The 12145-nt window shown below is 48.8% G+C and overlaps 1 protein-coding gene across 2 annotated transcripts in view; it reads right to left on the bottom strand.

The window, feature by feature from the left end:
• Positions 1-7723: 7723 nt before the first annotated feature.
• Positions 7724-12145, bottom strand: part of LOC144603025 (nuclear factor 7, brain-like) — a 424775-nt gene continuing 420353 nt past the window's right edge. For both annotated transcript variants that reach the window (XM_078416152.1, XM_078416154.1), the window contains exon 8: positions 7724-8691. In XM_078416152.1, coding sequence (XP_078272278.1) covers positions 8135-8691 — 557 coding nt within the window. In that variant the 3' untranslated portion in view covers positions 7724-8134. The remainder of the gene's footprint in view (positions 8692-12145) is intronic.

Genomic DNA, 12145 nt, shown 5'->3' with positions numbered 1-12145 from the left:
TGCAGTTTAATGTAGATAAGTGTGAGGTTATTCACTTGGAAGTAAGAATAGAAAGGCAGATTATTATCTGAATGGTGTCAAGTTAGGAGGAGGGGGAGTTCAACGAGATCTGGGTGTCCTAGTGCATCAGTCAATGAAAGGAAGCATGCAGGTACAGCAGGCAGTGAAGAAAGCCAATGGAATGTTGGCCTTCGTAACAAGAGGAGTTGAGTATAGGAGCAAAGAGGTCCTTCTACAGTTGTACCGGGCCCTGGTGAGACCGCACCTGGAGTACTGTGTGCAGTTTTGGTCTCCAAATTTGAGGAAGGATATTCTTGCTATTGAGGGCGTGCAGCGTAGGTTCACTAGGTTAATTCCCGGAACGGCGGGACTGTCGTATGTTGAAACGCTGGAGCAATTAGGCTTGTATACACTGGAATTTAGAAAGATGAGGGGGGATCTTATTGAAACATATAAGATAATTAGGGGATTGGACACATTAGAGGCAAGAAACATGTTCCCAATGTTGGGGGAGTCCAGAACAAGGGGCCACAGTTTAAGAATAAGGGGTAGGCCATTTAGAACGGAGATGAGGAAGAACTTTTTCAGTCAGAGAGTGGTGAAGGTGTGGAATTCTCTGCCTCAGAAGGCAGTGGAGGCCAGTTCGTTGGATGCTTTCAAAAGAGAGCTGGATAGAGCTCTTAATAATAATAATAATAATAATCCATTTATTTTATATAGCGCCTTATCGCATGCTCAAAGCGCTTTACAAAAACAATTAACATAGAAACAAACAGACAAACTATCCTGACGGAAAAGCGGCGAATAAACAACGCCAGCGTCCTCTCACGTCAGGGTCCGGCAGTAGACATTAAAAAGCACAAGACACACAGATACAATTTTTTACACAAAACAGCCATCACAGTGATTGCTCTAGGCATACCCTCACTGTGATGGGAGGCAAAGTCTTATCTCCTCCTCATTCTTCTCCCGCGGTGCCACGAGGTGATCGAGGCTCCCAACTTTTTGAAGCCCCCCACCGGGCGATGGAAAGTCCCAGGGCCGAGCCCACGCAGGGCGATGAAAGGCCTGAGCCCCCACCGGGCGATGTAAAGTGCTGCGGCCGGGCCACGCAGGGCGATGAAGGGCCTGCGGGCGGGTTGATCGTACCTCGCGCTTCGGGGCGGTCGAAGCTGCTACGGCTGGAGCTCCCAAAAGCCGGTCGCCAGCCAGGGACCTGCGAGCTCCCGATGTTGCGGTCTGCAGGGCCCACGGCCGAAGCCTCCGAGATGGTAAGTCCAGGCCCTGCGACCGGAGTCTTTGAGGTCGATCCCAGCTGGAGGCCGCCGACTCCACGATGTTAGGCCGTAGCGCGAACGGAGATACGACACGGTAAAGGTCGCATCTCCGTTGAGGAGGAGATTTGAAAAAAAGGTTTCCCCCAACCCCCCCACCACCCCCCTACATACACAGAATTAAAAATAAAACAAAACGTACATTTAACAACGACAATGACAAAAAAAACGAAAAAAAAACGGAGAGACTGCCGGTGAGCCCCAGCGGAGTGAGGGGGTACGGGGAGAAGGCAGGAACGGGGTACTGATTGAGAGTGATCAGCTTACCGTTGTGTTTTTTGTTGTTTTTTTGTCCACAAGGAATTTTTTTTTTTATTAGGGTGGAAGGGGGGTTGTAATAATGCAGGGGTGGCCAAAACCACGGCTCGCGATCTACATGCGGCTCTTTGACCTTTAATATGCGGCTGGTGGAAATATGTTGGCTGAGCTCCTTTTTTCATCACAGTGAAGAAAAAATTCCAAGGCTTATAATTATTTACTGGGTATGAATTGAGACCCCATTGGTATAAAACGTAAGTTTAATGTTCATGGTTAGTAAAAATATTTAAGAATTTAAATCCTGATTTTATTGCTAAATCTGAGTGAGGCATTGTTGTTTAGTGCTGGGGGAGGAAATGGTGGGAGGCACAGGGATTAAAGACATTTCAGGTCAGCAAGGGTTACAGAGGAATGTCAGAAGACTGAGGTCATGGGTAAGGGGGTTAAAGATTTGGGTGCGCCGGGGGAGTGAGAGTAGTCACAGGTGGCTTAACGAGTCTAGCTAGGCCCAACCACACTCACGTCAGTGTAACACAAGACGTTGAACTGTGCAGGCCTAGTTGGTACACTTCAAGATACAAGTTTTATTTAAAGTGTCTGTGAACATTTTACAAGATGGAGACCCACAAGACCACTACTAGCAGTAAACAGTGGCTTTAATAGCCTGATATTTGTAGCATTGTCTGTTTGTCATAAAAATATTATGATAAGACTGTAATTTTGTAAGTCAAGTCAAGTCAAGTCAATTTTATTTGTATAGCACATTTAAAAACAACCCACATTGACCAAAGTGCTGTACATCTGATTAGGTTCCAATGGGGGAAAAAAATGAAACATACAGTAGCACGCAAACAGTTCACAGCGCCTCCTCAATGAGCCTCAAATGCTAGGGAGTAGAAATAGGTTTTGAGCCTGGACTTAAAGGAGTCGATGGAGGGGGCAGTTCTGATGGGGAGAGGGATGCTGTTCCACAGTCTAGGAGCTGCAACCGCAAAAGCGCGGTCACCCCTGAGCTTAAGCCTAGACCGCGGGATAGTGAGTAGCCCCTAGTCGGCCGACCTGAGGGACCTGGAGTTAGAGAGGGGGGTTAGAAGATTTTTGATGTGGGGGGGGGGGGGGGGAGTGTCCATTTAGGGCTTTATACGTGAATAGGAGGAGCTTGAAGTTGATTCTGTACCGTACAGGGAGCCAGTGGGGAGAGGCCAGAATCGGGGTGATGTGGTCCCTTTTACGGGTACCCGTCAGGAGTCTCGCTGCGGCGTTTTGGACCAGTTGCAGGCGGGACAGGGAAGATTGGCTGATCCCAGGTGGTATCTGATTAAAATATCTCTAATTTTATTGGTTTGCTTTTTTTTAAACATATTTTCCTCCATGTTTTGACCTGATATTTACTAAGACAAATAAATATCATTAAAAATATAATGTTTTCCTTTTTAGTTTTAGTTTTGGCAGTCTCATTTTATGTTACTGAAATGCAAATTCGCACATTTTTCTTAGAAGTTCCCGTAGTTCATTACTGTATTAAATACGCTCAATATAGTTCAAACAATCACCAGTCAAGATTTTGAAAGCATTTGGTATATATGTGTACTTTGTGATTACTGAAACTAATATAAATGAACAGTTTAAAAAACTGCATACATGAATAAATATCATTGCATACATGCATTTCTTAATATTTATATAAAATTTTTGGAACAAAATGTGTCTAACAATAAAAACGTATGTGTAAATTTTGTTCATGTCTTGCGGCTCTCAAACATCTGAACTTTATCGTATGTGGCTCTGACATTAAGCAAGTTTGGCCACCCCTGTAATAATGCCACCTTTGGTTGGAGGATTGTAAATAGACAATAGGTGCAGGAGGAGGCCATTCGAGCCAGCACCACCATTCAATGTGATCAGGGCTGATCATTCTCAATGACTCCGCTATCCTTAAGAGCTCTATCTAGCTCTCTCTTGAATGCATTCAGAGAATTGGCCTCCACTGCCTTCTGAGGCAGAGAATTCCACAGATTCACAACTCTCTGACTGAAAAATGTGTTTCCTTATCTCAGTTCTAAATGGCCTACCCCTTATTCTTAAACTGTGGCCCCTGGTTCTGGACTCCCCCAACATTGGGAACATGTTTAGAAGGATGAGAGGGGATCTTATCGAAACGTATAAGATTATTAAGGGGTTGGACACGTTAGAGGCAGGAAACATGTTCTCTGAATACATTCAAGAGAGAGCTAGATAGAGCTCTAAAGGATAGCGGAGTCAGGAGGTATGGGGAGAAGGCAGGAACAAGGTACTGATTGAGAGTGATCAGCCATGATCGCATTGAATGGCAGTGCTGGCTCGAAGGGCTGAATGGCCTCCTCCTGCACCTATTGTCTATTGCCATTGGCTTTCTTCACTGCCTGCTGTACCTGCACGTTTACTACTGTTTTTTGTTTTGGCGGGGGTGGGTGGGGGGGAATGAATGAAATGTCTGATTTCTATGACTATTAATAGACTTCTGAATGAGTTCTGTATGTCCATGTGTGAGTAATGTTGTGTGGCAGGCCCATCCACTTTGTGGTCAACACTCCCACCGTGTGGTGATCCGCTGCACTGCAGGGCCGGCCACTGTGATCAACACGCCCACCGTGTGGTGATCCGTTGCACTGCAGGCCCGTCCCCTTTGTGGTCAACACTCCCACCGTGTGGTGATCCGCTGCACTGCAGGCCCGGGCACTTTGCGTTCAACACTCCCACCGTGTGGTGACCCGCTGCACTGCAGGCCCATCTAATAATTAATAATTAATTAATTAATAATTCTTGTGTAGGAAAATAACTGCAGATGCTGGAGTAACTCAGCGGGTCAGGCAGCATCTGTGGAGAACATGGATAGGTGACGTTTCACAGAGTGCCGGAGTAACTCAGCGGGTCGGGCAGCATCTGTGGAGACCATGGATAGGTGACGTTTCACAGATTGCTGGAGTAACTCAGCGGGTCGGGCAGCATCTCTGGAGAACATGGATAGGTGAAGTTTCACAGATTGCTGGAGTAACTCAGTGGGTCGGGCAGCATCTGTGGAAAGAGGAAATGGGTGACTTTTCGGGTCGAGACACTTCTGAAGAAGGGTCTGAATGGTTCAGTCTGAAGGTCTCGACCCGAAACGTCACCCCTTCCCTCTCTCCTAGATGCTGCCTACCCGCTGAGTTACTCCAGCATTTTGTGATAGCTTCGATTTGTACCAGCATCTGCAGGTATTTTCCTACACTACGAATGTGTTACAGACAACAGGTGCAGGAGGAGGCCATTTGGCCCTTCGAGCCTGTATGCACCGCCCCTCATTGTGATCGCGGCTGATCGTCCACAATCAGTAACCCGTGCCTGCCTTCTCCCCATATCCCTTGATTCCACTAGCCCCTAGAGCTCTATCTAACTCTCTCTTAAATCCATCCAGTGAATCGGCCTCCACTGCCCTCTGTGGCAGATAATCCCACACATTCACAACTGGAAATGTTTCTCCTCACCTCAGTTTTAAATGGCCTCCCCTTTATTCTTAGATTCTGGACTCATCCAACATTGGGAACATGTTTCCTGCATCTAGCTTGTCCAGTCCTTTTTATAATTTTACACGACTCTATAAGATCCCCCTCTCATCCTTCTAAACTCCAGTGAATACAAGCCCAGTCTTTCCAATCTTTACTCGTATGACAGTCCCGCCATCCCAGGGATTAAACTGGTGAACCTACGCTGCACTGCCTCAATAGCAAGGACGTCCTTCCTCAAATTAGGAAACCAAAACTGCACACAGTACTCCAGGTGCGATCTCACTAGGGTCTCACTAGGGCCCTGTACAACTGCAGAAGGACCTCTTTGCTCCTCAACTCAACTCCTCTCGTTATGAAGGCCAACATTCCACCAGCGTACGACAGGGTTAGTTTGAGTGAAACAATTTCTCGCTGAGTTATTAGTTTATTTATCGGTTTGTTTTCACATCCTGCATGTGGAGCGAATAATTAGCTGTAGGATCAGTCTGTTTATCTGTTGTTGGTGATTCTCCAGCAAGGCCGCCTGGCCCTTGGGCCTTCACGGAGTTCCTAGGCCCCGTGGAGCCTGGAAAACTAGGCCCGGTAAAGAGCCTGGGCCTCGGTTAGTCCATAAGTCCTCGGGATCCTTGAAACAAGGCCGCGTTCAAGCCTAGGCCTTGTTTAAAGTACTTTGGAGCCTCAAAACTAGGACCAGATAGCAAACTGGGCCTCGATTAGTCCGCACGTCCTCGGGAGCTTTGAAACTAGGCCGCGTTCAAGCCTAGGCCTGTTTTAACGTTCTTTGAAGCCTCAAAACTAGGCCCAGTTCAGAGCCTGGGCCTTGGTTAGTCTGTAAGTCCTCAGGAGTCTTGATGGGGGGAGGGGGTGAGGGGGAGGCCCTTCCACCCTTCCAGTCCCTACTAGAACAGTCTGTCAGACACAGTCAACCTCCCTCCCCTCTCTCTCTTGCTCTCCCTCCCACTCTCCCCCACTCCCTCTCTCTCTATCTATTTCTCGCCCCATCTTTCTCTCCCCTCCCCCTCTCTCTCTCTCTATCTCTTTCTCCCACCCTCTCCCACTCCCTCTCTCTCTCCCCCTCTCCCTCTGTCTCTCTTTTCCTCTTTCTCCCCCTCTCTCTACCCCCTCTCCCTCTCTCACCCACTCCCTCTCATTCTCTATCTCTTTCTCTCCCTCTCTCTGCCGCCTCCCATTCCCTCTCTCTAACCCCTCTCTCTCTCTCCCTCTCTCCCACTCCCTCTATCTCTCCCCATCTCTTTCTCCCCCTCAATCTCTCTCTCTCTCTTATCCCCTCTCTCCCCCTCTCTCCCCCCATCTTTTTCTCTCCCCCCTCTCTCTCTCTCTCTCTCTCCCCCTCTCTCCATCTCTCTCTGTGGCCTGACTCGCTGAGTTACTCCAGTTCTGTTGCGTCTATCTTAAGACAGAAACAGACAACAGGTGCAGGAGGAGGCCACTCGGCCCTTCGAGCCTGTACGCACCGCCATTCATTGTGATCGCGGCTGATCATTGACAATCAATAACCCGTGCCTGCCTTCTCCTCATATGCCTTGATTCCACTGGCCCCTAGAGCTCTATCTAACTCTCTCTTAAACCCATCCAGTGAATCGGACTCCACTGCCCTCTGGCAGAGAATCCCACACATTTACAACTGCAAACGTTCCTCCTCACCTCAGCTTTAAACGGCCTCCCCTTTATTCTTAGACTGTGTGGCCCCTGGTTCTGGGCTCGCCCAACATTGGGAACATGTTTCCTGCATCTAGCTTGTCCAGTCCTTTTATAATTTTACACGTCTCTATAAGATCCCCTCTCATCCTGCTAAACTCCAGTGAATACAAGTCCAGCCTTTCCAATCTTTCCTCGTACGACAGTCCCGCCATCCCGGGGATTAACCTGGTGAACCTACGCTGCACTGCCTCAATAGCAAGGACGTCCTTCCTCAAACTAGACCAAAACTGCACACAGTACTCCAGGTGTGGTCTCATCAGGGCCCTGTACAACTCAAAAATGCGTCAACATTCAATCTCTCCCTCTCTCTCTCTCTTTCCCACTCCCTCTCGCTCCCTCTCTCTCTCTACCGCACAGAACTGCTTTGAGCTCTACATCCCCAATAATCATGACCAGTTGATCAAGGCGTGCAAGACAGAGGCTGATGGCCGGGTGGTCGAGGGGAACCACACCGTGAACTGAATATCCGCCCCTACCCTCGATGGTGGAATGGATCAAATACGAGAGAGAAAGAGAGAGCGAGAGACAGAGAGAGAGAGGGGGGGGGGGAGAGAGAGGGGGAGAGAGAGAGGGGGGGGGGGGGAGAGAGAGGGGGAGAGAGAGAGAGAGAGAGAGGGGGAGAGAGAGGGTGTGTGTAGGGTAGTGTTAATGTGCGGGGATCGCTGGGCGGTGCGGACTCGGTGGGCCGAGGGGCCTGTTTCCGCGCTGTATCTCCAATCTAAACAAAAGCAAACTAAACTGCTGTCTCCCCGTTCAGTAGATTTCAAAAGAATTCAAAAGCAATCTGTACAGTCCAAGTAATTTTGAGTTTATTTCAATTACAGTATTGGAAGCAACAACGCACATCATTCAAATAAACGCGATCTTTCAATTAGCTTGTCGTGTGTGTCAATGGTTGTGTACATTTTCCAAATCACTGAAGTAACATGAACTGTATCTATTACATTGAACTAGTCATTGAACGGAGTTAATAATACCGTAACGACTTTTGACCAGAAGGGTCCAATCCCATTACATTTAAAAAATATTTTCACAAAAGTAATTTCTGTTCCGTTGCCGGACGCGGTTAGCGCGTTAAAATGAACGGATCGACAGCTCTGATTCCACTTGCTGTTTATTTCTCTCTTCCCACATTTACAGTCCCCCTGGTTTTATTTCCGCGCTCACTGGGGGTTTTTACGACGCGGAATTTGGGGATTAAATGGGAGCCGTTCAGCGCCGACCTGTTGTCCACCGGGTTTCTGCCCCACAGCCCCTGAGCCCCGCTCCTGACGCCGGTCCCGGGACCCGACCCTTTTACACACCCGGAGCGGAACCGGAGCAGATTCTCAGCCACTGGTCTTTACGCCAAGAAGGCCCGAAGAAAGGATAAAGTTTCCCCGTGAATTTATTCCCAGTGAAGGTGTAGAGATGGGACTTGGTGTCCGCGTCGTAAAATGAAACTGTCCCGGATTCGTAACTGAGATAAACTCCCACCCTCCCGGGGATGGGACGGGCGCGGAGAGGGGATGGAGGGGAGGTGAATGCAACAAACTCGTCATCCTCCAATGCAAGAATTTCGTCATCCCACCTGATGCTCCAGACTCCAGTCTCCGGGATCAGTGTGACCCGTCCCTTCCTCTCCACAGACTCTGCGGCGACTCCCAGACTCCAGCGCTCACTCCCCGCCACCTCCACCTCCCAGTAATGTCTCCCCGATGTGAATCCCTCCGATCCCACCACACACACACAGTGTGTAAACCTCTTCCCGGTGTCAGGGAGACTCCTCCGGGTCAGGGTCCATCTCACCCTCTTCCGATCCTCAGACACCTCGAGCTGCGCATGCGCTGTTTCCACATCCAGGGTGACGGAGACTGGGGGGAGAAGCAGAGAATCAGAGAGTCCCCGGGGGTCGGGGGGAGACTCGGGCAGCGCGGCCCCGGGACCGGGGGAGAGGCCGCTCGGCCTCAGGCACAGGCGGGCGGACAACTGAAACCCTGCCCGGGGTTTCACCCACAACCACATCGGGTGGACAACAGACATCTCCCCAGGAGTTTTTAATCCAGGGATGGAGAGGGGAATTTCGTGAGGTGGGGGAGGGTGGACGGGAAGGACGAGTGCGGAGACAATAGACAATAGGTGCAGGAGGAGGCCATTCAGCCCTTCGAGCCTGCACCGCCATTCAATGCGATCATGGCTGATCACTCTCAATCAGTACCCCGTTCCTGCCTTCTCCCCATACCCCCTCACTCCGCTATCCTTAAGAGCTCTATCCAGCTCTCTCTTGAAAGCATCCAACGAACTGGCCTCCACTGCCTTCTGAGGCAGAGAATTCCACACCTTCACCACTCTCTGACTGAAAAAGTTCTTCCTCATCTCCGTTCTAAATGGCCTACCCCTGATTCTTAATCTGTGGCCCCTTGTTCTGGACTCCCCCAACATTGGGAACATGTTTCCTGCCTCTAATGTGTCCAATCCCCTAATTATCTAATATGTTTCAATAAGATCCCCCCTCATCCTTCTAAATTCCAGTGTATACAAGCCTAATTGCTCCAGCCTTTCAACATACGACAGTCCCGCCATTCCTGAAATTAACCTAGTGAACCTACGCGGCACGCCCTCAATAGAGAGTGAGGAGGATTGGGAGATTGTGGTGGGGATGGGGGAACGAAGCGGGTTATTCAGATATGGAGGCAGATCGGAGCAGGAGGATATAGGGGTGAGTGGTAATTTGAGGTTGTTAAAGAGGAGGTAGAGGTGCGTGGTGGGGTCGTCATGATCACAGTGAAAGGGGGCAGACACGAGGGGCCAGATGACCTGCTCCTGTGTTTTTTGAGTGGAGGGTGAGAGAAAGGGAAGGGTGGGTTTGTTAGTCAATTGGAGTGGGTGCAAAACGGTTTACAACAACTTCATCAGGTCTGAAGGGCTGGGTTATCAGGTGAATTTGGACAGTCATAATGTCATAAATGAAAGTATTCGAATGAGGCCATTCGGCCCATCAAGTCTACTCCACCAATCAATCGTGGCTGATCTATGTCTCGCTCCTAACCCCTTTCTCCTGCCTTCTCCCCACAACCTCTGACACCTGTACTAACCCAGAATCCAGCTATCTCTGCCTTAAAATGTGGATCTGGGACCATGGACACATCTGGTCACAGAAGGTTCGAGCCCCCGACCGCTGGAGGAGAAAGCAGGGAGAGATTGAACTGTTTTCCACCTTCCATCACAGTGAGGAATGTGGAGGGGTCACTGTGGTGGATGTTTACATTAAAATGTATTTTGTGTGTCCTGTTGCTTTTTACTGTTATGACTGTATGGTAAATGAAGTTCCTCGTATGTTGCAAAACATACTTGGCTAATAAAGTTTTATTGTGACTGTGATAAGGAGCCGTGTTAGGCGGTTAGGATGAAGCGGACTGGAGTAGCGAGGGAAGGAGGGGACCGCGTGGGATTGGAGGTGTTGGAAGAGGAGTTACAGTTTACCAAGGTACAGCGAAAATATTTTGTTGAGTGCTAACCAGTCAGTAGAAAGACAATACATGATTACAATCAATACGTTTGCAGATACATGATGTGGGAATAATGTTTAGTGCAATGTAAAGCCAGCAAGGTGCGATCAAGGATAGTCCGAGGATCACCAACATGGAAGATAGTAGTTCAGCACTGCTCTCTGGTTGTGGTAGGATGATTCAGTTCCCTGATAACAGCTGGGAAGAAACTGTCCCTGAATCTGGAGGTGTGCGTTTTCACACTTCTGTACCTCTTCCCTGATGGGAGAGGGGAGAAGAGGGAGTGGCCAGGATGAGACTGGTCCTTGATTATGCTGCTGGCCTTGCCGAGGCAGCGTGAGGTATAAATGGTGTCAGTGGCAGGAGTTTCGGGTTTGCGGGAGAGCAGGGAGGAGAATCCGGAACGGGAATGACGGACTGCGCTTCCTGCAAATTGGCATCAGGACCACGCGCAACTCCACCAACATCCAACAGCAGGGACAACACGCTGAACATCATTTAGATGCCAGCATACTACGGGAAACACGCGACTGCTTGGTCTGTGAGCAAAATCTAGAAATGGAGAACCTGCTTCCTGAGCTTTGCGGGCACCAGCAAGACCGGTTAGAGAATACAATTTACCGATTTACTTTCACCAGACATGCTCTGTTTTTGGACTGCCCGCGGCGCGTAGAACCCAACGCCAGAGTGTTCACTTTAGTAACAACGTTCATCCAACAGCCCGTCTGTTGTGTGTACTGTGGTTGTGCTCAGTGAACTGACATCTCTACATACATTTTTAGGTATGTAAAGAGGAAAAAAATTGTCAAGGCAAATGTGGGTCCCTTGAAGACAGAAGCGGGGGAATTTATTATGGGGAACAAGAAAATGGCAGACGAGTTGAACCGGTACTTTGGATCTGTCTTCACTTAGGAAGATACAAGCAATCTCCCAGATGTTCTAGTGGCCAGAGATCCTAGGGTGACAGAGGAACTGGAGGAAATCCGCATTAGGCAGGAAATGGTGTTGGGTAGACTGATGGGACTGAAGGGTGATAAATCCCTAGGGCCTGATGGTCTGCATCCCAGAGTACTTAAGGAGGTTGCGCTAGAAATTGTGGACGCATTGGTGATAATTTTCCAATGTTCTATAGATTCAGGATAAGTTCCTGTGGATTGGAGGGTAGCTAATGTTGTCCCACATTTTAAGAAATGGGGAGGAGAAAAAACGGGAAATTATAGACCAGTTAGTCTGACATCAGTGGGGGGGAAGATGCTGGAGTCAATTATAAAAGACGAAATTGCGGAGCATTTGGATAGCAGTAACAGGATCGTTCCGAGTCAGCATGGATTTACAAAGGGGAAATCATGCTTGACTAATCTTCTGGAATTTTTTGAGGATGTAACTAGGAAAATTGACAGGGGAGAGCCGGTGGATGTGGTGTACCTTGACTTTCAGAAAGCCTTTGACAAGGTTCCACAGAGGAGATTAGTGGGTAAAATTAGAGCACATCGTATTGGAGGTAGGGTACTGACATGGATAGAAAATTGGTTGACAGACAGAAAGCAAAGAGTGGGGATAAATGGGTCCCTTTCAGAGTGGCAGGCAGTAACTAGTAGGGTAGAGCAAGGCTCGGTGCTGGGACGGCAGCTATTTACAATATACATTAATGACTTGGATGAAGGGATTAAAAGTACCATTAGCAAATTTGCAGATGATACAAAGCTATGAGGTTGCAGGGTGACTTGGACAGGTTGTGCGAGTGGGCGGATGCATGGCAGATGCAGTTTAATGTGGATAAGTGTGAGGTTATCCACTTTGGTGGTAAGAATAGGAAGGC

The sequence above is a fragment of the Rhinoraja longicauda genome, chromosome 19 (genome assembly GCF_053455715.1).
Source record: "Rhinoraja longicauda isolate Sanriku21f chromosome 19, sRhiLon1.1, whole genome shotgun sequence".
NCBI classification, from domain to species: domain Eukaryota; kingdom Metazoa; phylum Chordata; class Chondrichthyes; order Rajiformes; family Arhynchobatidae; genus Rhinoraja; species Rhinoraja longicauda.
Note: the sequence above shows the minus strand (reverse complement) of the source record. Positions and strands in the feature narration are given on the sequence as shown.